This window comes from Cetorhinus maximus, chromosome 9 (assembly GCF_964194155.1).
Source record: "Cetorhinus maximus chromosome 9, sCetMax3.hap1.1, whole genome shotgun sequence".
In the NCBI taxonomy this organism is placed as follows: Eukaryota; Metazoa; Chordata; class Chondrichthyes; order Lamniformes; family Cetorhinidae; genus Cetorhinus; species Cetorhinus maximus.
The window spans coordinates 35,689,246-35,716,143 of record NC_135887.1 but is presented as its reverse complement, the minus strand read 5'-3'; the positions used below and the strand labels follow the sequence as shown (position 1 = coordinate 35,716,143).

General features: G+C 45.8%; 1 protein-coding gene across 5 annotated transcripts in view; it reads left to right on the top strand.

The window, feature by feature from the left end:
* The first annotated feature begins 981 nt into the window (after nt 1-981).
* LOC144684559 (LIM domain kinase 1-like) overlaps nt 982-26,898 on the top strand; it is a 68,491-nt gene continuing 42,574 nt past the window's right edge. For 2 of the 5 annotated variants that reach the window (XM_078548480.1, XM_078548478.1), the window contains exons 1-4: nt 982-1,129; nt 1,564-1,660; nt 24,743-24,881; nt 25,929-26,038. In XM_078548480.1, coding sequence (XP_078404606.1) covers nt 1,072-1,129; nt 1,564-1,660; nt 24,743-24,881; nt 25,929-26,038 — 404 coding nt within the window. In that variant the 5' untranslated portion in view covers nt 982-1,071. Of the gene's footprint in view, nt 1,130-1,563; nt 1,661-10,147; nt 10,261-24,742; nt 24,882-25,928; nt 26,039-26,898 lie in introns of those variants that run through there. The other 3 variants (XM_078548482.1, XM_078548479.1, XM_078548481.1) reach the window with 3 other exon arrangements.

Sequence of the window (26,898 nt, the reverse complement as noted above, 5' to 3'; positions counted from 1 at the left end):
GGAAAGCGGCTGACCCACTGCCTTTCCCGCTGCTGACAATGACAAAATGGCATTGCGAAGAGAAGGCATCGGGCATGCCCTCCCCACCTTCCCAAACTATTGTGTCAACCCGTCCCCAAACAGCTGGTAAAAACTATATGTGAGGTTGTGAATAGAAATCTTGAAGCTTATAAAGGACTTACCGAGTTTGTTATTTTGCAGATCAGGATGAAGTTTTGTATCGACAATGCTATTTAATTTAATCTATTCTAACAAACGGGTGGTAACGAGACCTTGCAAACAATCAATTAAACACAGCTTCAATCTTTATAGAAAGCAGAAGCAACTGAACAAATTCAGGGGCCATGAGCTGTATCAAATTTCCCCATCCATTCAGCTAAGCCAATCGGACTAAAAGAGTAGCAATACTATTCACAAGGCTTGTAATTTTCAACTCCTTGAGAGAAACACTGGTAGTTTCAGAGGTGTTTTAAGGGAAAGTTAAGCTGAACAGAGGGAAGTTAGAAATGTAATAGGTTGAAAACAAATGAAAGTGGGGTGGGGGGAAGAAAAGGAAAGGTCTCTGATAGGTGGAGTGGAATTATCGCATGTATAATAAGATTAATAGTTCACTTGTGCTTTATTATAGATGTTATTGGCGCCCATAATCCAAAAAAGCCTATTGGCTTTTTGCGTGAGTTCTAATAGCTTTAAATCAAAAATAAATCCATTTGGCCATGACTGATATGAAATTCCAATAACCAACTTTAAAGGTAGATGCAGGGGCTGCAAAGGGTATATATTCCCAATGAAGCAGGGCTTGCATTGCTCTGACCCAGTTGTGTGGCTGTATTGCTGTGAACCTCCTGCTGGAGGAGTTGCACTGCTGCGTGTCCTGAGTGCTGCAGGAGTTGCATTTTTGTGCAGTTTGCAGCGATCCTTTTTTTTCCCCCTAGTCCCAGGATCAGTTGCCAGTTGGCCAGCCTCTGTGTGTGTGTTTGTGAGAGTGCAGAGAGAGCTGCAGTGGCCGGATGCTCAGTTCGAGCTTGCTCGGCGCACTCGGGTTTAAGGGTGTCAGATTGTCGGCTCTGGATGTGGTTGATGCTGCTCTGCTGTACCTGGAGGGACGATCGGATGGGAGAGGAGGAGGGTGGGTTGTTTAGAGTGCAGTCAGTAACACCAGTGTACTGCAACACTTAAGGACTTCACTGTCCCAAGCTCGATTTAATAACATTTTATTCTGTAGTTGCTTACGAGCCTTGTTGGAAGCTGCATTTTATTACATTCCGCCTAGTTGTGTTAATGTTTATGTATCCCTTTCTGGTTGCATGTTCTGTGAGGCTCAATTCTGTTGCATTGAGTTGCTGTGCAGTATGTTAATGTCTGGCTGCAGCAGGACGCATGGCCTTGCTGGGTTCGATTCGGTTGCATCGTGCTTTGTCTCTCTCACTGCGTGTCCTAGATTGTACTGCACAGTGTGGGCCATGGGCCTTGGTTACAGGAAGGGTGTATGGCTCAGCTGGGATCTATTCTGTTGCACTAAGTTGTTGGGGGTGTGTGTTAACATTCTGTCTTGGGTTGCAGGGGGATGTTTGCCATGCTGTGCAGGATGTGGTCGCTCTATCTATGATGGTCAGTATCTTCAGGCTCTTAATACAGACTGGCACAATGCTTGCTTCAGGTAGGAACCCAAGCTCCTGGCTGTGTGTGCACTGTACACCCAGACTGCACTTCAATTGGCATTAACCCTGGTCCACCACTCTGGTCATTAAAATCAATACAGAATTGCTGATCTGAGAGTCAGCTCATGTTTATTCTGTAAATTACATTATATAATATACATTGCAGAGTACACAGTACAGCATTGTTGATGGGATTTCAGCACGTTGTAATGGTGATTTTGTGAAATTTTCCAATTATGTGTCAGAACAGTGAAAAATACTGTAGTTGAATTCTTGATTTGTCCTTCAACATTTAGGTTGTGTCTGAAGAGAATTTTTGAGCTGCATAACACTGGGGGTAGTATCTGTGATGGCACAGGGGTGGAAGCGATTTGAATTAAGAATATCACATGTATTCACATAATTAAAACTTTACCCACAGGCAGTTATACCAATAATTATTGTGATAATACCACATGTAGCAAACAATGCGCAGCAGACATATGTGTACTGCGTGCAGTTTACAGTGAAATAAGTACTATGCATCATGCTGTTAATAACCCCCTCCACTCTGTTTATAAATAAAAACAGGAAATGGGGGAAATACTTAAATCTGGCAGCATCTGTGGAAAGAGGAAGTTAATGTGAAAGAGAAAGTTAAGCTGAACAGAGGAAAGTTAGAAATGTAATAGATTGAAAACAAATGAAAGTGGGGTAGGGGGAAGAAAAGGAACAAAAGGGAAGGTCTCTGATAGGTGTAGAGTAGGAGAGATTAAATGACAGAAAGCTTCATTGTACATAAGCCATAGGGAGAAGCCATAGGGAGTGGTAATGGAACAAGTCAAGAAACAAAAGATGGGTCCAGGTGAGATGTGAATAGCTGGATAGCAGTGGTCCAAATGCAAAGTAAAGGAGTAAAGAAAGCAATGAGCAAAAACTGAACCAGCAAAACAAAAATAGAGGCAGAGATCCAAAATTATTTAATTCAGTGTTGAGTCCAGAAGAGTGCCGAATGGATAGATGATGAACTGCTGTTCCTTGAGCTTCATTGGAATACTGTAGCAGATCAAGGACAGAAAGGTCAGAGTGGAAGCAAAGTGGAGGAGAATTGAAATGACAAGCAACAGGAAGCTCAGGGTCATGTGCATGAACTGAATGGAGGTGTTCCACAAAGCGATCACCCAGACTGCGTTTGGTTTCTTCGACGTAGAGCAGACTACATCATGAGCAGCGAATATAGTGTACTAAGTTGAAAGAAGTATAGGTAAATCGCTATTTCACTTGGAAGGATCATTTGTGGCCTTGGATGCTGTGACAGGATGCTGTTCTATTATAGTGATATTGTCTGAACGTTTGACACTGGAGCGTTTAGTGCATCAATATTGTACCACCCCAGATTGCATCACTGTAAAGATCTATTTGCTGCCTATTATCTAGTAGGCCCAGGCATTTTTGCTGATATTTAACGATGAATCAACGTCTAAGCTATTGTAAGGTTCATCAATCGCGTTATTCTGGTATCAGTAGAGTGTCAGTGATATGTATGGTATTGTAAGATTGACATGTTGCACAGTAATTGGTGTGTACATTGCAAGGTTAGTTTTTCACATTGGAATGTGTATGTACTATTGTAGAGTTGGACACTTGCAGTTTGAACCCCAATCAAGAGCTTTGGGTGCTGCCAGACTGTATTAATAGCAATGATGCTTTGCAAGGTAGTCCCCATTTCTATAATAATGGTGGAATTTTATACTGTAGTGCAGTGTTTCCCAAAGTATTTTCCAATTATCCCAATTTAACATGTGAAAATTTCTGTTGACCCCAGACACCGGCCAAAACAAAACCAGCAATAAAACAGCACAATAACATTCAGTAAATAATTAAAGTTCATGTATTATATGTTTATCTAATATCTCTTACAAATAGTCATTTGGTAGTACAGAATTTGAGTATTGCTGGAAAAAGAGACATGTTGAAGCATCAGGGCACTTCAAGAATAACAATTTAAGGGGAAAACATTTTATGCTATATGAGAAGAGAGTGCTGATTGGTTGGCAAGTGGACTCTGGTAGAGGCATTGCCATGGAGAATGCACCAGCAATGGTGACTGGCAGCTAAATGCCGAGCATTGTTTGAAATTTAAACCAGGCAACTTGACCCTGATTGGTCAAGGCATTGCTGTGAGGAATGAGTCAGCAAATGGCTGTCACTTGTTTTGTTTAGCTGAAACAGGTGCAATGTGTGTACATGTTCTTTGTCTGCAAAGAACAGGACCTTGTGTATTAATATATGTAGTTTCCAGTACATGCAAACGTGCCACACTACGAACCGACTGACAATCTTAACCTGGTTGTCAGTGTAATTCTTAGCATGCTGAGGATTATTTAGCAAATGTTGTTCAATCGCGGAATCACATCTAATGTTGGATAAACTAATTGTTGGACATGTAAATTGTTGTTTTTCCCCTTATATTGGTATTCCTACGAAGTGTTATGATGAGCGCAAGGCGAAAAGCTTTGACATGTCTCTTCTCAGCAATGCATTATATAAATATGAAATCTGAGTTTTTAAAGAACTTTGTTAAAAATATTATTTTATGTATTCATGCATCAACATCCTGGAGGCTGATCATTGACCAGAAACTGAACGGGACTAGGTATATAAATACTGTGGCTGCAAGAGCAGGTCAGAGGTTGGTGACTAGTAACTCCCCTCCTGACTCCTCAAAGCCTGTCCACCATCTCCAGGCACAAGTCAGCAGTGCGATGGAATACTCTCCACTTGCCTGGATGAGTGTAGCTTCAACAACACTCAAGAAGCTTGACACCATCCAGGGCAAAGCAGCCGCTTGATTGGCACCCCATCCACTATTTTAAACATTCACTTCCTCCACCACTGACGCACATTGGCAGCAGTATACGCTATCTACAAGATGCACCGCAGCAACTCATCAAGGCTTTGTCGACAGAACCTTCCAAGCCCATGATCTCTAACACATAGGACAAGGGCAGCAGAAATATGGGAACACCATCAACTGCATTTCCCCTCCAAGCCACACACCATCCTGACTTGGAAATATATCATCGTTCCTTCACTGTCGCCGGGTCAAAATCCTACAACTCTGTCCCTAACAGCATTGTGGGTGTACCTACACCACATGAACTGCAGCGGTTCAAGAAGGCAGCTCACCGCCACCTTCTCAAGGGATGGGCAATAAATACTGGCCCAGCCAGTGACACCCTCATCCTGTGAACAAATTGAAAAATTGTAGATTTCAGTCAAACTCTCCATATTCAGAAAGAGAGAAGACTCAGTGAAGCCCCTCTTTTCCCCACTGTGTGCATGCATCCATGTGAACAGACATGCACTTGTGCAGACATGTACGTGTGCATGCCCTTCTACCCACTTCCCGCATGCACCCCCCACCCCAAAAATACACTGCGATAGGTGAATTTGGCCTGGAAACCTCACAAATAGCCCCCAAAGGCTCAATGACAGGGCAAAAAATTCAAGAAAGGTTGCCCCCATGTATTTCAATTTGAGGAGCAGTCATCGCTAGTGAAAGAATCTGAGAGGTGTTGCACCTCCAATCACAAATTCTGTGTCTCACATGTTGTTGCTCCAGTCCCTCCAATCTTCGGTCCCATCCCCCCTGCTTTTTTTTTGATCTTGTCCTTTACCTTTTGGAATGTCCAGTTTTCTTGGGCAGCAGCAACACCTGGATGTTGGGTACGATGCTGCACTGGGCTATGGTGAATCCTCCCAGTGGATGGTGAGCTGCAGGTGGCTGGGGACGATGTGGGTCATCGTGTTGTCCTGGGCTTCATTGCTGGGCAGCTCCAGGATATCAGCAGTGGCCAGGCAGGTAGGGGCTTCGGCCTTGACATGCTCTGCATTGTGATCCTTTCACATTGCGCAGTAGCTAGTAGATGCGCCCAATGGGGAGCTGGAGACTGAGTTCGGAGAGGCACTTGGCTTTGTTGTGAGTAGGTATCGGTTGCCAGGGCCACTGTCTTCAGGGACGATTCACCATGGCCCCGGGCTCTCTCTGTTCCACACTTGTTCCCCTGCTGGCAGAAGCTTGATAGGCCCCAGCTTGGGGCCCTGATTATCTGCCTATAACCATGTCCAGGCCTGACTTCAACTGAGATGGGTTTGCACCTTGGGAACAGCTGCCCGGTGTGCGTGCATGCGTGTCCTGTCACTGCTGTGAGGAGAGGGGCCCACGACCCCAAATGTGACTTCTGAAACCCATAGTTTGGGAACCCCTGCTATAGTGCTATTGATGAGTATCAACTTGGTATACATAATTGGTCACTGGCATGTATTAACAGTCTATGCTATACTGCTGAACTATAGAGGACTGTCAGCAGTGGATCTTACTAGGTTGTGAGTAGTGTCACGTACTCTCCTAAGCTTTAAAGGAAGAAGAGACTTACAATTACACAGTGCCTGAAAAGGTGTCTCAAAGTATTGTCATGCTCTGTTTTATTGCCAATCTGTAGAATACTGTTGTCAGTACTCATTGAATACTGATCGTAACGTAGAAAGATAGTGGCTAGTAAGATAGTTGATGCATTGGTTTTAACTTTCCGAAACTCCCTCAATTTGGGAAAGGTTCCGTTAGATTGGTAAATGGCAAATGTAACTCCATTATTCAAAAAGGGAGGGAGACAAAGTGGGAAAATGGAGGCCAATTAGCTTCATATCTGTCATAGGGAAAATGTCAGAAGCTATAGCAGGGCACTTTGATAAGCTCAAGGTAATCAGGCAGAGTCAACATGGTTTGGTGAAAGGGAAATCATGTTTAACCAAATTATTGGACTTCTTTGAGGAAGTAACGTGCTGTGGACAAAGGAGAACTGTTGGATATACTGTACTTAGATTTTCAGAAGGCATTTGATGAATTGCCAAATCAAAGGTTATTGTGGAAAATAAAAGCTCATGACATAGGGGGTACCATATTGGCGTGGATAGAAGATTGGCTGGCTAACAGGAAGCAGAGAGTAGACATCAATGGGTCTTTTCAGATTGGCAAGATGTAACAAGTGATGTGCCACAGGGATCAGTGCTGGGATCTCAACTGTTTACAATTTGTATAGATGACTTGGATGAAGGGATGGTTGCCAAATTTGCTGATGACACAAAGATAGGTAGGAAAGTAATTTGCGAAGAAGATATAAGGAGGCTACAAAGGGACATAGGTTTATTGAGTGGGCAAAGATCTGACATGGAATATAATGTGGGAAAATGTGTAATTGTCTATTTTGGCAGGAAGAATGAAAGAAAGGCATATCGTCTAAATGGTGAGACATTACAGAGCTCTTGTGGTGTAGACGTATCTGGCTATCTTAGTGTATGAATCGCAAAAGGCTAGCATGCAAGTACAGCAGGTAATTAGGAAAACTAATAGAATGTTATCACTTATTGCGATGGGAATTGAATACAAAAGCAGGGAGGCTATGCTTCAGTCAAACAGGGCACTAGTGAGATTACATCTGGAATACTGTGTACAGTATTGGTCACTTTATTCAAGGAAGGATGTAAATGCATTGGAAGCAGTTCAGAGAAGGTTTACCAGACTAATACCTGGAATGGGTGGGTTGTCTTATGGGAAAAGGTTGGACAGGCCAGGCTTGTATCCACTGGAGTTAAGAAGATTAAGAGGCGACCTGATTGAAACATATAAGATCCTGAGGGGACTTGACAGGTTGGATGTGGAGAGGATGTTTCCTCTTGTGGGAGAATCTAGAACTAGGGATCACTGTTTAAAAATAAAGGGTCGCCTATTTAAAACGGAGATGAGGCGAAATTTTTTGTCTGAGGATTGCGAGTCTTTGGAAAGGCGGCGGAAGCAGAGTCTTTGAATATTTTTAAAGCAGAGGTGGGTAGATTCTTGGTAAGCAGTGGGGGGGTGATAGGTCATCGTGGGTAGACAGGCTATAGATTTGAGGTTATAATTGGATCAGCTATGATCTTATTGAATGGCGGAGCAGGCTCGAGGGATCGAATGGCCTACTTCTTGTCCGTATAATCTAGATGTTTGTACAATACCTTTGACAGCCTCAGGATGGCTCAAAGTGCTTCACGACTGTTGAAGTACAGCAAAGAGATAAAGGCCTGTTTATCTGTTTGTTGTGATGCTAGATGAGAGAGAAATGTTAGGTCACTGTTATCCACCCAAATGGTCAGGCCTTGATTTAACATCACACCTGAAGGACAGAGCCACTGATGGTGCAGTACTGCTGGAGATTATGTGCTTGTGTCTCTGGAGTGGGGATTGAACCCTCAACCTTCTGACTTGAGGCAAAAGCGCTCCAACTGAGTCAAGACTGTCAAGAGACTCTCCCCTAGCCATAGATCCCATAGTGCAGAAGTGTGTACTTATCAGTTTACTGCTTGTTATTGGCTGAGCCCATTAGTGGATGCTCTGTTTAACATCATTCCCTGACCTTTGGACCTGCCTATAATGCCTCACCACTGCTTTTGGATGTCTTTCAAATGCTCTTTTGACTAGACTTTGACTAAATTCCACCCCCAACTTCAGGGAAATTCTTTCGTTGCGAGAGTTTGATGGGGCAGTGGAGAGGAGCCTTTACTCGGCTTCTAACCCATGTTGTACCTCCCCTGGGAGTTTCTGATAGGAGAGTGCATAATTGTGGCCTAGTGCTTGTGGTTTAAAAATTATCCAAGGCTCTTGTTCCTGATTGATGTCCTGTGACTCCTGCTATGAAATGCGTATGTTGAAGTTTAAGGACATGATTATGTTGGATTGTTCACCCTCTCTGGGTCAATGACCTGCCCTGTGTGCTCACAGATGCAGAACAGCTGCTTGTTTGAAACACCCGAGGGCTCTGTGGTACTGTTAGTGCTGCCTGGTGCAGCAGGGGAGACAGTCGAGCAGAGCACTTCCTATGTAGGTAACATTGCAGGAAGTAGCACCCCTTGCGTATAATACTGTCCTCTCCAGGCATCTCTTAATATTTGCACAGTTTTTTTTGGCTGATATTTTCAAATACAGAAACGTATGCCTCCAATCTTCAGCTACTGAGTCTCAAGGGAATCCCACTTATTTTCTTGAGTGCAGCAATGTTTGCACCATGGCTATCATTAATCATTAATAATGTTATCATTTCTTGTGAAGGGAATTGAATACAAAAGTAGGGAGGAAAATAAATGGGATTCCCTTGAGACTCAAAGAAAATGGTGGGGGGCAAGCGCTTTTTTTGTTAATGCTCTGATTTTCATCCCCCCATCCCTTGCACCGATTGCTGTCAGAAGTGACCAAAATATTAGTCTTCAATTCCTGGAAGATTGGTAACCCCAGGTTAGCTAGAAAATACAAGGACAAATAGAACTGAGTTTCCTAAACTTTGAGCACCAAGGCTTAAGGGGCTACACATGGCCACAGTTTGCACACACCTGTATGCATTGAATGAGTGGCTTCCAACCATGTCAGTTGCATGAATAAGCTGCACTAAAATTAGGAGAGGGGGACTGTGTAAATGAGTTGTATGTGGCTCATGAAACAGATCCTGAGGGGTCTTGACAGTGTTGATGTGGAGCAGATGTTTCCTCTTGTGAGAATCTAGAACGAGGGGCCACTGTTTGAAAATAAGGGGTCGCCCATTTAAGACACAGATGAGAATTTTTTTCTTTTGCAGGTGTCTTTGGAACTCTCTACCTTAAGGCAGTGGAAGCAGAGTCTTTGAATGTTTTTAAGGCAGTGGGCAAGAGATTCTTGATGGGCAAGAGATTCTTGATGGGCAAGAGATTCTTGATGGGCAAGAGATTCTTGATGGGCAAGAGATTCTTGATGGGCAAGAGATTCTTGATGGGCAAGAGATTCTTGATGGGCAAGAGATTCTTGATGGGCAAGAGATTCTTGATGGGCAAGAGATTCTTGATGGGCAAGAGATTCTTGATGGGCAAGAGATTCTTGATGGGCAAGAGATTCTTGATGGGCAAGAGATTCTTGATGGGCAAGAGATTCTTGATGGGCAAGAGAGTGAAAGGTTATCGGGGGTGGGGGGGGGGGCAGGTGGAATGTGGAGTTGAGGTTACATTCAGATCAGCCATGATCTGATTGAATGATGGGGCAGACTCGAGGGGCCGAATGGCCTACTGCTCCTAGTTTGTGCTCACATGCCCCAAAGGAAGGGGATGGGGTGAGATGGTAAAAGATCTTGATTTCAGAACCTTGGGAAATTACATTATTGTGAATTAAATCCACTTCCAGATTAACTTCTCCAAACCAGTTCCTCCTTGATGTCATAAAGAAATTGCAAATGATGTTTCTGAAAACTGTTTGGAGTTTTGTTGGAGTTATGAGTGGAGTTCAGTAATCACTTCCCCCACCTTTCAATCATGCTCTATCTGATGCTCTTTGATGTGGGTTGCAATAGGAAGTGCGTTTGCTTGCAACTGTGGCAACAATGGCTAATTTTGGACATAGTATCCAGGCAGGTACTACTGCAGAGTTTTGTCTCCGTGAAGCTTCAGTGCAGAGCATTAGAAATTATTCCGTGGTGGGAAACAAGATCTTGGAGCGCTGTCACCCAGAGGGACGGATAATGCTGACACGCTGCTACAGAGTACGTCCTTCAAACCATGGAGTCAGGTGAGTAGCTGACTCATCCTTGTTCGCTCAGAACATCACCAGACAAGCACCAGTTCCTGGAGAAAACTCCAGGTTAAAACCCAGTTGGCTCAACCTTGTTTTGGTCAGAGGATCGGATTTTGTATTTTGAGTCCAGTTTGTTCAGGGTATTGAGAGATGGTGGAGAGTTTGAGGGTTCTGTATCAGTCAGTGTGTAGTTGTCTCAGCAATGGGCAGCAATGCATTGTGTGGATTTTCTTTGCTAAAGGATAGGCAGTAACAGTGGAAGTGTGATTTATGGTTCAGATGTATGTCAATGTGTAACTCTGCCCTGGAACCATTACATCAGCTGGAAGGAATAATCTTCCTGTAAAGCATCCAAGAGTGTTCAACCAAAGCCTTCGTCCTTGGCTGCTCAAAAAAAAATTCAGACTTTTTTGCTATCAACTCCAACGCCCACCCTGGTCACTGTCTTGGATGGAATTAAGCTGTTTGTAACCTCAGCATCCTGTTCTACTCCAAATTTAACTTCAGGTCCTATGTCTTCTCTATCTCAAAGGTCACCTAATGGCACCACCACAACAATTCCCACATTTGCACCATCTTAGCATCTGCCATTGCAACCCATAGTCCTGCCTTTTGTCAACTTCCGTGTTTTCCTGCACAGTCTCCCATCTTCCCTAAACTACACCCCGTAAACCTCTGCAACCCATAACCCATTTCTTGTTGGATCCTGCTTGTCTCTGACCTTGTTAACCTATGTTTTACCCCAGGCCCAAGTGTTCAGATTTAAAATTCCACCCTTGCATTTAAATATGTCTCTGTAACTTCATCCAGCCTTGCAAATTATCTTTTCTGAACTCTTCCCTCTTCTGACTTTGGTCTCTTATGTATACACATATACTTTGTCCAACTGTGGCTGTGCTTTTGGCTGCCAAAATCCCATTTCTTCCCTAGACTATTCTGCCACCACCACCTGCATTAAGGTCTTCTTTGACCAAAGTTTCCCTTTATTTCTTCTTTTGGCTCAGTGTCTATTTCCCCATTCATTCAGTGAAGCGCTTTTGGGATTTTTTTTTACACTTAACAACTTGCATTCGATGAAGCGTTTTTGTTGTTGTGCAGTCACTCTTGCTTTCAAAGTGGTGGTGGCCTCATAGTGTATGTACATCTCTGGTTTTAAAAAGATGGCATCGTGGAGTTGAGTGAACTGATTTGAAATGGCCCACAGCCTGGCCCCTTTGGAGCAGATCCCTTGTACACTGCCCAGACTCTTCAGAGAGGCCCCACACTACCTATTTCCTTTAAGAAGGGCTACAATAGCCCAATTTCCAGTCTGTGCTTCCCTGCCGGCATAACGGTAAATTGGGCCTAGAGGGACGATTCTGGTCAGGCCTTGCTTTGCACCTCATTTACGGGATGCAAAGCAGGTTCATGCCAACCTCCAGAGGGATTTGCGATACGCCCGGACACCGTTTGATGATCCCACTGTGATTTCACACCAGCGTGAAACCGATTTCTGCCCCTCCCTCTCTCCGAACATTCTCCTGTTCTGAGGGCCTTCCCTCTGTATCAACAGTGCTCAGACCTATTTGCAGTGTTTGTTTGAGTTGAACATACTGGCTGTGAAGCAGTTTATGTCATTGCTACACGAAGTTACCGCACGCTTTTTCACAGAAGTTTCTTTCTTAAATCTCAAAAGAATGTGTGTAGGAAGTGCAGGCCACTGTCCCCATAGTCAGGTCTTGTCTTCCATGGTATGATCGTGACTCAGGTTTGGATGATTGCCAATAAGTTTGAAGAATGAAGAGTAAAAAATTTTGGACTTCTATGTTTAGAAAAAGTTTGCTGTATGTGTATTTGATTTGAGGCCCCTTTCCTACATTGGCATGCATGTTTTTTAAACAGTCCCATCCCAGCTGGGTATGGGCTGCAACAAGGCTGCAGCATTAGGCCGGAATTTTCCGCTCCCATCGGCAGCGGTAGAATTTGGCAGGAGGGGCAGAAATCGGTTTCACGCTGGTGTGAAATCACAGCGGACCATCCAATGGTGTGCGGGCGGATCGCAAATCCCTCTGGAGGCTGGTGTGAACCCACTTTGCATCCTGCAAATGAGATGCAAAGTAAGGCCTGACCAGAATCGTCCCTCTACGCCTGATTTACCGTTACGCCGGTGGGAAAGCACACTGGCCCAGAACAGGTCTGGACAAGCGTGATGTGTAGAAGTCAGGACTTCACTTTAGGGCCGTACTGAGATTGTGGACATCAGAGGGATGATACTGGAGTCTGACAGCTACTGGACCTTGGAGGAACACATGCATTGCATGCTGGGTGGACCCTCATGCACATGGCTCGGCTGCAAAGCAGCTCTCGGAAGGTGGGAGGTCTCCATGCAGCAGCTTGCACTTCGCTGAGGATTTTGCCACGGGCTGGTTTAGGATGATTGGCGAAGGGTCGGGGTGGTGGGGGGAGTGAAAGAGAAAGGGTTAGGTGGGCGGAGGGAGTATGGGGTGGGGGGGGTGGCGGGGGGGGGGAGCATGGTGTGGGAGTATGGATGGGGGTGGAATGTGCAAGGGAGGGATCTGTGGAATCTGAGCTTCCTGGAAGTGAACTCAGGGTGGGTGTGGTAGGATGGTGAGTGAGGGGAGCAGAGGGAGCCGATAGAGTGGGAGGGTGAGGGTACGTCGGTACTGGTAGAATCACAGTGCAGAAGAGGCCCTTCGGCCCAACGAGTCTGCACCAAAACATGAGAAACACCTGACCTACCTAATCCCACTTACCAATGCTTGGTACGTCATAACATTCAAGACTGTGGGCCAAGTGCTCATCCTGGTACTTTTTAAAGGATGTGAGGCAACCCTCCTCCACCACCCTCCCAGGCAGTGCATTCCAGACCGTCACCACCCTCTGGGTAAAAATTTTTCCTCACATTCCCCCCCTAAACTTCCTGCCCCACACCTTGAACTTATGTCCCCTCGTGACTGACCCTTCAACTAAGGGGAACAGCTGCTCCCTATCCACCCTGTCCATTCCTCTCATAACCTTGTACACCTCGATCACGTTGCCCCTTAGTCTTCTCTGCTCCAGCGAAAACAACCCAAGTCTATCCAACCTCTCCTCATAACTTAAATGTATCATCCCAGGCAACATCCTGGTGAATCTCCTCTGCACCGTCACCAGTGCAGAAGGGGCAGAGGGTGTAGTTGGTGGGGACATAGGGGCAAAAACGAACCCTGGGGGTGGGAAGGAGGAGGTCGGGGTTGGGGGGGGTAGTGGGGGTCAATGTGGATGCAGGTGGGATTTTCAGGAAGGTAGGGAGCATGCATGTCCACCTGGACGTCCTGGAAAGACAAGGGCTCAGGTAGGTAGGTGACGGTGAGGAGGTGGAAGGTGATGTCAGCGGGGTGGACTGGGGGAGGGGAAAGGACAGGGGAGCTAATCGACAATTTAATGACTACTATGCTGTGCAAATCAAAAGTGAGCAGAGCCTCTTGTTGGATGAGCCCAGGTGCTGCATGGGAGTGGGTGGGTGGAGACGCAGGTCAGCTCAGATGGACAACTGAAAGAGAACCTCAGTAGAAAGCATTGAAAATGCTCGGGACAGTGAGATGAGGGTGATGGATGTAGGCTCTGCATGCGGGAATCACTCGTGGTCTGGCTGCATGCAGCTGAACTGCAGTGGGGAGGGTTAATGCAGGGGGAGAACTCTTGAAGTCTGTAAATTAAGCTGAAAGACAACATTACACGTTATTCAGTGAAAGTGAATATGTTTTTAGGTTATGAAGTGACAAAATGTGTTCAACCGTGCAACCAGCTATGATCAGAATTTCTTAACTTTTCTAGGCCTACCACCTGTTCTAGGTGCTCACAGCAGCAGTGAAGACAGCCTGTGCAATTGTTAGCCTTGCTGCCTCTGATGACAGTTTGCTTTGGCTGTCCTCCTGTGGGCCAGCTGCTCCTTCTACAATGACAGAGAGTGAGGTTGAGGGGCTCACAGGCAAAGGGGACTCAGAGGGAGTGGACAGCCTCTGAGATTCCTGAGTGGGTGACCCAGGGGTGTCCAGCTGCTGCTGTTCCTCCCTTTGGTTGCCCGAGGGCCCCAGCCTGACTACTTGAGGGGAAGGGGCACCCAGAGGGATGTTGAGGTGCCCTGTTCCCCCTCACGTTGCCACTGCAGGAATTCACCCATGGCTACAACAATGGAGTGCAGGTTTGCGCGCATCTCCGCGTTCTGCTGGACCAGGGTCTCCATGGCATCCGCTATCCTTCCCGTGGAGATCCCGCCATGCGTGAGAAGTGATGCCCACGTGCATTAGAGAGCAGGCAGATGCACTCCTCTGCCTCATGTGCCACTCTGTCGAGGGCTTCCAACAGCTCTGCATGATGTTCCCCACCTTCTGCTGACTCTCCACAATGAGTTGGAAGGCCGACTCCAGAGGCTTGTCATCTGACTCTGATTTCACAGATGCCTCTTTCCCAGCAGTCCTCAGTGCTGGGGAGCTCAGCTGAACCTGCCTCCTCCTGCTGCGGACACGTGCCCGTGCGGTGAGCACCAGATTATGAACCTGAGCCTGCTCTAGATCTAGGTCCCACTGAGGTGTGTGTCTCTGCGCTGGTGAAGGGTGGGGTAAGCGCTGTGATGGGTCTTCCAGGCTGCTTATTTCCAGCTCTTCAATGGAGGAGGTGAGGATGTGGATGGGGTTGAGGGACTGGCTGGCTGAAGGTGTAGGTCACTTGGCAGAGCTCCCTGTGAACCACAGTAGAGATAACTGGTGTATGGCAGCAGAGTCAAAAGCAGGAGAGAGACCACTCTCAGTTGCAGTGATAGGTGGATGATCTGGTTCAGGATCCTCAAGTGGGTGTTGGTTGCTGACCTCACCGTCACTGCAGGTATGGTCCATGCCCTCACCAGTCAGCACTATGGCACGCTCCTCAGTGAGTGAGAGGCCTAATGTGGGCCACTCCACACTCACCCCCTTGGTCTGGGACCTCTCCCTGCTGCTGTGAGCCAGCTTCTCCTGCATGAAAACTGATGGAGAGAGTGTGAGTAGGACACATGGCACTGTGTGGAATGTTTGGTGAGTGGAGCTATGAAAATGATGAGGATGCGAGCTCCAGAGGTTATGAGCCTGATGGAGATGTGAGGGTGTGTGTGAGTTATTGGTGTTATCCCTTGAGGTGTGAGATCCCTGTGGGTTTGTGATGGGTTCGTGAATGTGTGTTCAGTGTGATGAGGTGGTTGACTTACCCTGGCAGAACGGATGAGATCATTCATCCTCTTCCTGCACTGGATGCCTGACCTTCCCTGTACTCTGTTGCCACTGTCCACCACTACTGCCACTGACCACCACTGCCACCGCCTCCCACGTCGGATTGGTGACTCTGCTGGGACTCCTGTGGCCAGAGCAGGGTAGAGAACATTGTGGCGTCTTCCACGGCGTCCAACAGGTGCCCCAAAGAGGTGTCACTAAATTTGGGGGCTGCCGTCACCTTTGCTTTCGGGGTCATCTATCGCCTGGAGCAGTCCTGGTCTGTCGACATGAAGTGGGCTGCGCTCTGGTGCATTTTAAGTATGGCGCCCAGAGTGAGGAAGCGCTGAATTTGTGGTGTGGTGGGCAAATCCAAGCCTACCCACCAGCAATCCAGTGTTTCCTGCGAATACGTTATGAATGAGGCAGGACGTGCCGGGTAGGGGACGATACGGTGTGAAAATCCCCCATTCCGTTTTTCATGCCCGCTACTCCAATTAGTGCAAATCTGGGACAATTCCCCCTTTAGTCTTTAGTGAATGGGACTGTTCAGCTTGTAGCCTGGTGATTTATATGTCTGCTGTATTTTTTTTTTGTTTCTGTTTTAATTCCGATTCAGCTACTGTCTATTGACTTGGTTCCCTTTCACTGAATATACTTTTAAAAAAATTATTTGTTCATGGAATGTGAACATCACAGGAAGGCCAGCATTTATTGCCCATTCCTAATTGCCCTTGAGAAGGTGGTGGTGAGCTGTAGGCACACCCACAGTGCTGTAAGGGAGGGAGTTCCAGGATTTTGACTGAAGAACAGTGATGCATTTCCAAGTCAGGGTGGTGTGTGGCTTGGAGGGCAGCTTGCAAGTGATGCTGTTCCTATGCCTCTTGCGGGCTTGAGCGGCTTGAAAGGATATTGGAGAGGGAGGGGGAGGATCCAGTTGTTGTGGTCCACGTCGGGACAAATAACATAGGTAAGACTAGGAAAGAGGACCTGTTTGGGGATTATCAGGAACTAGGATCTAAGTTAAGGAACAGGTCCTCAAGGGTTATAATCTCCGGATTACGACCCGAGCCACATGCAAATTGGCATAGGGACACAAGAATAAGGGAAGCAAACACGTGGCTAAAGGAGTGGTGCGGGAAAGAGAGGTTACATTTCGTGGGGCACTGGCATCAGTATTGGAACAGGAGGGATCTGTACTGTTGGGATGGTCTCCACCTGAACCGATCTGAGACCAATGTTCTAGCGAAAAGGGTAAAAAGGGTGGTCAACAGGACTTTAAACTAGAAAGAAGGGGGGGAAGGAAGGGTAAAACTTCAAGAAGTATGACTAATGGAAAACAAAGAAGCAGGTTAGCGTGTGGGGGGTCGATTCTGAAAAATTATGAAAAAGCTGAAAAGAAAGGAGAGCCCAGGAGAGGCTATTAAAGTATCCAGAACACAAAATAGGACAGAGTGTTTGGAAAGGGCTAGGAATCTAACTTCAAGCACATCAGATAAAGGGATGACAATGAGAAAGGGGACGGGAAATACAGGACTGAAGGTGTTGTATCTGAATGCACGCAGTATACGAAATAAGGTAAATGAGCTTGTGGCGCAGATTGAAATTGGCAGGTATGATGTGGTGGGCATTACGGAGACATGGCTGCAAGGGGATCAGGACTGGGAGCTAAATATCCAAGGATATACATCCTATCGAAAAGATAGGCAGGTTGGCAGAGGGGGTGGGGTTGCTTTGTTAGTAAGAAATGGAATTAAATCGATAGCAAGAAATGATGTAGGGTCAGATGATGTAGAATCTGTGTGGGTAGAGTTAAGGAACCGCAAAGGTAAAAAAACCATAATGGGAATTATGTACAGGCCTCCAAACAGTAGGCAGGATGTGGGGGCACAAGATACACCAGGAGATTGAAAAGGCGTGTAAGAAAGGCAAGGTTACAGTGATCATGGTGCATTTCAATATGCAGGTAGACTGGGAATATCAGGTTGGTAGTGGATCCCAAGAAAAGGAATTTGTGGAATGTCTACGAGATGGCTTTTTGGAGCAGCTTGTGGTGGAGCCCACTAGGAAACAGGCAATTCTAGATTTAGTGATGTGTAATGAAGCAGATTTGATAAGGGAGCTTAAGGTGAAGGAACCCTTAGGAGGAAGTGACCATAATATGATAGAATTTACCCTGCAATTTGAGAGGAAAAAGCTGGAATCAGATGTAACGGTATTACAGTTGAATAAAGACAACTACAGAGGCATGAGGGAGGAGCTGGCCAGAATTGACTGGGAGATGAGCCTAGCAGGAAAGACAGTGGAACACCAATGGCAGGAGTTTCTGGGAGTAATTTGGGAGACACAGCAAAAATTCATCCCTAGGAAGAAGAAGCATACTAAAGGGAGGACGAGGCAACCGTGGCTGACAAGGGAAGTCAGGGACAGCATAAAAGCTAAAGAGAAAGCACACAATGCGGCGAAGAGCAGTGGGAAACCAGGAGATTGGGAAGCCTACAAAGACCAACAGAGGACAACTAAAAAAGAAATAAGGAGGGAGAAGATTAAATATGAGGGTACACTAGCCAGTAATATAAAAGAAGATTGCAAGAGTTTTTTTAGATATATAAAGGGTAAGAGAGAGGCAAAAGTGGACATTGGGCCGCTGGAAAATGACGCTGGAGAAGTAGTAGTGGGGAAGAAAGAAATGGCGGAGGAACTGAATAGGTATTTTGCGTCAGTCTTCACAGTGGAAGAGACAAGTGACATCCCCAAAGTTCAAGAGAGTTGGGGGGGGCAGAGGTGAGTATGGTGGCCATTACCAAGGAGAAGGTGCTAGGAAAACTGAAAGGTCTGAAGGTGGATAAATCACCTGGACCAGATGGATTACACCCCAGAGTTCTGAAGGAGATAGCTGAAGAGATAGTGGAGGCGTTAGTGGTGATCTTTCAGGAATCACTGGAGTCAGGGAGGGTCCCAGAGGACTGGAAAATGGCTAATGTAACCCCCCTGTTTAAGAAGGGAGTGAGGCAAAAGACGGGAAATTACAGGCCGATTAGCCTGACCTCGGTCGTTGGTAAGATTTTAGAGTCCATTATTAAGGATGAGATTTCAGAATACTTGGAAGTGCATGGTAAAATCGGGCAAAGTCAGCATGGTTTCATCAAGGGGAGGTCATGCCTGACAAATCTGTTAGAATTCTTTGAGGAGGTAACGAGTAGGTTAGACAAAGGAGAGCCAATGGATGTTATCTACTTGAACTTCCAGAAGGCTTTTGACAAGGTGCCGTACAGGAGGCTGCTCAGTAAGATAAGAGCCCATGGTGTTAGAGGCAAGGTACTAGCATGGATAGAAGATTGGCTGTCTGGCAGGAGGCAGAGAGTGGGGATAAGGGGGTCCTTGTCAGGATGGCGGCCGGTGACTAGTGGAGTTCCGCAGGGGTCAGTGTTGGGACCACAACTTTTCACTTTATACATTAATGATCTAGATGAAGGAAGTGAGGGCATCCTGGCTAAGTTTGCAGATGATACAAAGATAAGTGGAGGGGCAGGTAGTATTGAGGAGGCACGGAGGCTGCAGAAGGATTTGGACAGGTTAGGAGAATGGGCAAAGAAGTGGCAGATGGAATACAACGTGGGCAAGCGTGAGGTCATGCACTTTGGTAGGAAGAATAGAGGCATGGACTATTTTCTAAATGGGGAGAGAATTCAGAAATCTGGAGTGCAAAGGGACTTGGGAGTCCTAGTCCAGGATTCTCTTAAGGTTAACTTGCAGGTTGAGTTGGTAGTTAGGAAGGCAAATGCAATGTTGGCATTTATTTCGAGAGGACTAGAATATAAAAGCAGGGATGTGCTGCTGAGGCTTTATAAGGCTCTGGTCAGACCACATTTAGAATATTGTGAGCAATTTTGGGCCCCATATCTCAGGAAGAATGTGCTGGCCCTGGAGAGGGTCCAGAGGAGGTTCACGAGAATGATCCCAGGAATGAAAGGCTTAACATATGAGGAACATTTGAGGACTCTGGGTCTATACTCGATGGAGTTTAGAAGGATGAGGGGGGATCTGATTGAAACTTACAGAATACTGAAAGGCCTGGATGGAGTGGACGTGGGGAAGATGTTTCCATTAGTAGGAGAGATCAAGACCCGAGGGCACAGCCTCAGAGTAAAGGGAAGACCTTTTTAGGACAGAGATGAGGAGAAACTTCTTTAGCCAGAGAGTGGTGAATCTACGGAATTCATTGCCACAGAAGGCTGCGGAGGCCAGGTCATTGAATGTATTTAAGACGGAGATAGATAGGTTCTTGATTGGTAAGGGGATCAAAGGTTACTGGGGGAAGGTGGGAGAATGGGGTTGAGAAACTTATCAGCCATGATTGAATGGCAGAGCAGACTCGATGGGCCGAATGGCCTAATTTCTGCTCCTATGTCTTATGGTCTTATGGCCATTGTTCTTTTAGGTGTAAAGGTTTCAGGTTTGACAGGTGCTGTTAAAGGAGTCTTAGCGAGTAGCTGCAGTGCACCTTGTATATGGTACACACTACCTCTGTGTGCCATTTGGAGCAGTGTGTGAATGTTTCAGGTGGTGGATGGGGTGCTGATCAAGTGGGGTGCTTTGTCTTCAATGATGTTGAGTTTCTTGAGCGGAGAGTATTTTGTCACACTCCCGACTTGTGCCTTGTCGATGGTGGACAAGCTTCGAGGAGTCAGGAGATGAGTCACTCTCCGCAAAATTCCCAGCCTCTGACCTGCTCTTGTAGCCACGATGTTTGTTTATGGCTGGTCCAGTTCAGTATCTGGTTAATGGTACCCTCCCCAGGATGTTGATAGTGGGGAATTCAGTGATAGTAATGCCATTGAATTTTAAGGATGGTTAGATACCCTCTTGTTGAAGATGGCAGTTGCCTGGCACTTGTGTGGCTTGAATGTTACTTGCCCCATCAACCCAAGCCTGAACATTATCCATGCCTTGCTGCACATGGGCATGGACTACTTTAGTATCTGAGGAGTTGCGTATCAAACTGAACACTGCTATTAGCGAATTTCTGATCTTACGGTAGAGGAACAGTCATTGAATCTGCTGAAGACGGTTGGACTTGCGGCACTAGCCTGAGGACCTCCTGCAGTGATGTCCTGGGACTGAAATGACTGAATGACTGACCTCCAACAACCACAACCATCTTCATTGGTTGCAGTCATACCTAGCACAAAGGGAGTGTTTTCTTCCTGATTCCCATTGACTCCAATTTTGCTAGGACTCTTTGATGCCATACTCTGTCAAATGCTGCCTTGATGTCAAGGGCAGTCACTCTCACCTCACCTCGGGAATTGAGCTCTTTTGTCCATGTTTGAACCAAGGCTGTAATGAGGTCAGGAGCTGAGTGGCCCTGGCGGAACCCAAACTGAGTGTCAGTGAGCAGGCTTTTGGTGAATAAGTACCACTACTTAACAGCTCAAATAGTTTTGCAGATGGTTAAGAGTAGACTGATGGGGTGGTAATTGGCCAGGTTGGATTTGTTCTGCTTTGTGTACAGGACATACCTGGGCAACTCCACATTGTCGGGTAGATGCCAGTGCTTGACTGTACTAGAACAGCTTGGCTAGGGGTGTGGCAGCTTCTGGAGCACAAGTCTTCGGCACTATTGCCAGAATATTGTCGGGGCCCATAGCCGTTGCTATATCCAGAGCCTTCAGCCATTTCTTAGATTCCCTCCACGTGATATCAATGGCATGAAGACTGGCATCTGTGATGCTGGGAACTTCTGGTGGAGGCTGAGATGGATCAACCACTTGGAGCCCATGTTGAGCACTCCCAAGGCAACTCCCTCCCAACTCTCTACCACTGTGCTACCACCTCTAGTGGGTCTTGCCAGTGGGACAGGACATAACCAGAGATGGTGATGGTGGTGTCTGGGACGTTGGCTGTAAGGTATGATTCGTTAACATGGAAGGGTGATTGCATGACTAGTCTGGGCCAGCTCTTACAATTTTTGGCACAAATTCTCAGATGTTAATTAGGGGATCTTTTGCCTTTGTCAATGTTTCTTGCTTTTTAATTCTATTCCTTCATTTCTGTTTTAAGTGTGTGTTTCCACAGCTGGCTGGGTGGCACGTGTGAAGTTCCAGGCCACGTAGACTATTGAGTCAGGTTGGTAGTGTGATTGCCAGCAATTGGTCATTGGAAAGCTGGGCAGCTGGGAAAGCTGAAATTGTAGGTAGGATTTAGATTTGAGTCTGCATAACCAGCCCCATTTCTACTTGTATGTGTCTTGGCTATTTGGGGTCCATGGTCAGACCTGTATTTGGAAGTACTCCATCCTGTCTGTATTTTGGATCAGACAGTGATAACATGGGATTGCAGTTAATTAGACAAAAACACTTGCCATTCAAAAACTTTAAAGTTAAGTGTACAGATATATCTCTAGCTGCAGTACAAAAGTTGCATTTGACCAGCCCTTAATCCTCCCTGACTATTCAGGAAGTTTTGGTGGGATTATGAGGCAGGAGATTGGGTCATTTTTTTTGGGGGGGGGGCGGAATCACACGTTATAAACCAGGCTGATGTAATGACGAAGTGATTTTTCTAAGATAATTATCACAACCATTCCAGTCTCTTTATATTGTCTCTTGTGTGAAGCAAGCTGTGGGTGATATTCAGCTGTAGCATCTGTTTTCAGGGACTTTGTCAAATAGCTGCAAAATTGGTAACAGCTCATGGTAGTATAGATTGCTTACAGTCAGGGGATTGGCAGGACCCCTACACCATGTCCTCTATGATTGGATGGCGTCAGGACCATCGACTTGTGGTTTCATAGAAATAAATCAAGGGAAAGAGCATTTCTATTTTCAAAACTGGAAGTTCTGGTGGCTGATTAATATATTTTTAGTATTTCCACTGAAGACCTAACCTGTCTAGTGAGCATGAGAGGCATTGGCAGCCTGAAAACTGCCCTGTGCGCAGGTGGCTGTGTGACATTGCTGTCTCCCTTTAGGTGGCTCCAATTCCATCTTGATGTGGTACGACACTTAATCATCTTTCATTTATTGTCAAACTAGTGACCAGAGGCCAAGTTGCAGTTTGTAAGTGGAACAACTGAAACCAAGCAAATATGCAGCACAGAAGGAAGCCATTTGGCCCATCGTGTCAGTGACAGCTGGAAGCACTACCCAGCCTAATCCCACCATACACTTCGCACAATCCTACCATTCATTGTGTATTTCCCTCCTCTTGTTTGCCCTCCCCAAATTCATTACCTCACATTTCTCCAGATTGATTCCAGTTGCTGCTTTTCAGCCCATCTGATCAGTCCACTGATATCTTCCTGCAGTCTACAGCTTTCTTCTTCTTCTTTAGCAACTGCACTATCAATTTTTATATTGCATGCAAACTTTTCATTGACAAAAACAATGGACCCAGTTTTGATACAATTAGGGCAGCATTTATTGCCCATCCCTAATTGCCCTTGAGAAGGTGGTGGTTAGCAGCCTTCTTGAATTGCTGCATTCCATGTGGTTTAGGTACACCCACAGTGCTATTGGGGAGGGAGTTGCAGGATTTTGACCCAGTGACAGTGAGGGAACAGCGATATATTTCCAAGTCAAGATGGTGTGTGACTTGGAGGGGAATTTCCAGGTGGTGATTGGGGTCATGTTAAATGTCTTGTTTTATAAACAATGTCGGCTACATTAAATGCGTTACCCTTGACCCTCCTTGTTAACCTCAAAATTCAATGAAGTTAGCCAGACACAACCTTAAATCCATGTTGACTGTGCTTGTTTAATCTATGCCTTTTTAAATGATTTACACTGCCTCTCCAGAAATTTTTCCTGCAATTTGTCCACCACTGAGGTTAGGCTAACTGACCTGTAATTGCTTTGGTTATCCCTTTCTCTGTCAAGTTAGAAAATTAACAGTCTTTACCACTGTGCCTGCAACTAGAAAAGGATTGACTGCTTGTGTCAGTTCCTATTGAGAACTATTCTCACTAACTCAGGGTGCTTATATGGTTGGCCAGCAAATGCTGCCGACTGCAGACAGGGAGGGAAGGGGTAATCACTGCATTGACCTCAAAGACGCCAGTTGGTCCAGAGGTCATGGGTCAGAGCTGTGCTTTATTCCCACCTTTGAGAGATCCAATTTCTGAAGCTTCTATGAAATTAACCCTGCATAAGGTCGCTTCCTTAGCCGGGCGGTTGGGATGTTGCTCTCTGTCGTATAAGAGGTGGGAGAAATGGATGTACAAGTGCCTGACAATCCTTGTTTGTCTGCAGAGGAGCACATCAAAGCCCTGCAGTGTTCATTGTCTGACTGCCGAATCTTTCTGCTAATCCCAGACCCTCTGATGCTCCCTGCGTGGGATGTTTAACTATACAAAATGCAGCTGTAGTGATTGATGCTGGCAAAGGGAGGGGCAAGATTAGAAGTAGTGGGGGAAGTCACAGCCTGTGCACTGATGATGAAAATTAATCAAACTTTAATCGGCACCATAATTACTGTGTCCATATGATAGGGCTCAAAGTAAAAGTGGAAAAGAGTTCATTTTTAAAAGTCAGGAGCTTGGTATCTGATTTGCACCGTAGAAAATTCTGGATAATTCATTTAAAGACCTGAGTGTCCAGTTCAAACGGACTGTTAGGAATGAGGTGTGAATAATTTTCATCATTCTTTACAGCCTTTGCAGCTCTCCAGATCGTTCTGTTATCAACTGTTTCCAGTTTAATTAGCTGTTAACTGCATTGGGGTCTTCTCCACCCTCGCCCCCCCCCATGATGTAGCAATGTCTGCAAGTGCATTCCTTTGATGTCAGTAAGCTTTCATGACAATGTCATCCTGACTTGGATTGCAGTGTATTCCAGAATGGCTTGCAGATTTGTAGCGTTGGTCAGATGCACAGAGACTAGGACTGATGACAGTTTTTTACTTCAGTACTTGCTTGGTGCCAGAGATCACCCGGCCTGTTCACAAGAGTCCTGATCTTTGCACTTGTCCTTCTTGTGACGTGGGCATCGCTGGCAAGGCTGGTGTTTATTGCCCTTGAAGGTGAGCTGCTGCCACCTTGAACCATATGGTGTTAATGCATTCAAATTCTATTTCACTGGGCTGCTGTTCAATGTGTTCTTTGTGTTATGTTTTATTCGTGTATTTGGGTTTGTAGCTCAGCAGATTCTAGAGCATGAGAGTGGGTGGTATTAAGCTCATTACCTAGAGGGAGGGAAGTACTGGTAACCTGGGCTGTCCTTTGTTGCTAATATCCCCCGTTTCTGTCTGTATAGGTGCTGTGAGTGTAACATTTCACTCTCTCACTGGTATTATGAGAAGGAGGGTCGGCTCTACTGTAAAAAGGATTACTGGGCCCGGTTTGGGGAGCTGTGTCATGGCTGCTGCGAGCGTATCACCAAAGGGCTGATCATGGTAAGTGGCCTGTACTGTGGGTGGGGCAGCAATAGGTTGCACGTGTTTTCTGAAATGCAAGGATCCACATATTAACACTGCTCTGAACCCCTCTGCAGCCCTTTCACTGATCAGTCTCCAGACCTTCTAAAATAAGGATGAATTGGAGGGATGATCGTCAGATATAACCAAACTCATGGAATCATCATGTGTAACTGCTCACAAGAACACAAGTGAGTGCAGTTCTGAGGTTGTGAAGCTGGAGTGAAATGAGTTGAATTCCATTCCTTCCTTGTCGGCACAGAAACACATGGAATTCCTACAACCCCCCCACAAGCCCTGCTAATTTCCAAGACCTATAACAACCTTAGTTTGCAGTAAAGAATGGCTTACTGGGTCCTGGAATGTACACTTGGGGGCAGAATGTAAATCTCAGAAAGTGATACAGATTAAAGACACTGGCCTTGTGAACTGTGCCCCATTCATATCACCAATATGGCATTGGAGATGGTGCTGAAATGGACAATTATGAACTTTGCTTAAAGTATCTGAACTTTGCAAAGTTGAAAACTGGGAGTTGCTTACCTGAGGTGAGTGAGCTCGGAGAAGAGATTATGCAAGGTCCTTAAAATAATATATAAATTGAGCTCCAATAATAAAGGAATAAGGAACCAATCCTAGAAGAGGGGAGGTGCGCAGGCAGTTTAGGTTTGAGTAGCTGATATATGTGTGGAATTCTGCCCAAGGAAGGAGACGGTGTGGAAAATCTAAAAGGATAATTAAAAATAGTTGAGGTAGTAGGTGACCTGAGGGAGTTTAGTCTTTGGGATTGGCGGTATGGACTCCCGAAACTCCAGCAACCCCAATCGTTCTGTCAACATCAGGTGTTCCAAGAAGGTAAGCACCTCAACCCCACCCCCTCCCCATCAACATGATCAATGCCACCAATAGTCAACATGATCAATGCCACCAATAGCCTGAGCACTTCCAGTCGTCCTTGGCAGTGCCATGTTACCAGCTGGCTGTATCAATCTGCATTGTGTGAATCTTTGCTGGTTAATCTTTCAGGTGGCTGGAGAACACAAGTACCACCCAGAATGCTTTGTGTGCCTGAAGTGCGGTGCATTTATTGGAGATGGAGACACATATGCATTGGTCGAACGCTCCAAACTCTACTGGTAAGAACGGAGTGTGGGGATCAGATACTTCAGACCCTAAGCAATGTCTGTTATACCTGGTATCACACAATAAGCTGATGACAGGAGATAATTCTTCGAGTTTTGTGATTTAAGGTAGTTTGATTTATTTGTTCTGCTGTAATAGTTGGATTGGTATTTTGTCTGATAGCCAAGGAACAGCGAGCGCCAGTCCTGGTTTTCAGTATTGGAGGGATGGCCAGTTGCATTTTACCAGCACTTAGCTGTCAGTGTTAAATAATTGAAGTATTGAGCACTTCCCTGACGTGTCAGATTTCAGCGCTATGTGGTTCCTGTATGGATTGGATTGTACTGACGATACCTGCATGCATGCATGCAATTTGTTCCAGGTCTTCTATCCATAAACTTAAAGATGTTTACATTATTCTGTGGTTTTTGACTATTCTTCTAAATATAGGAAGACCCATTCTCTCTTAGTAGGACTGATTACATCGAGAGGATCAGCGTGGAAGCAGCTTGGATATAGTATGTAGTGTTTGAGGCATCGTTAGCAAGCTACATTTTAGACAAATAGTTTGAGACAGTTTTCCTCGTTGCCAGTTTTCTCCCTCCCCACCTCTTGCTAATCAACCACAAAAGGCATCACATCTAGCCTGATCCACTCCTTACCTAATACTGACTCTGCAAGGGGCAGCAACAGGAGTTGCTGTTTTTCCCTCCCTCCCTCTTCCTCAAGTTGAGATTAGCTTTCTTGACACAGATCAGGTACTGAACATGAGCTGGTCTAGTATGAAGCCACATTGGCTCGTATCTCAAAGACACTATTTTTAATCTTTCACACAGTTTGGTAACCATCTAGATTGCTGTTTTATATTCATGTA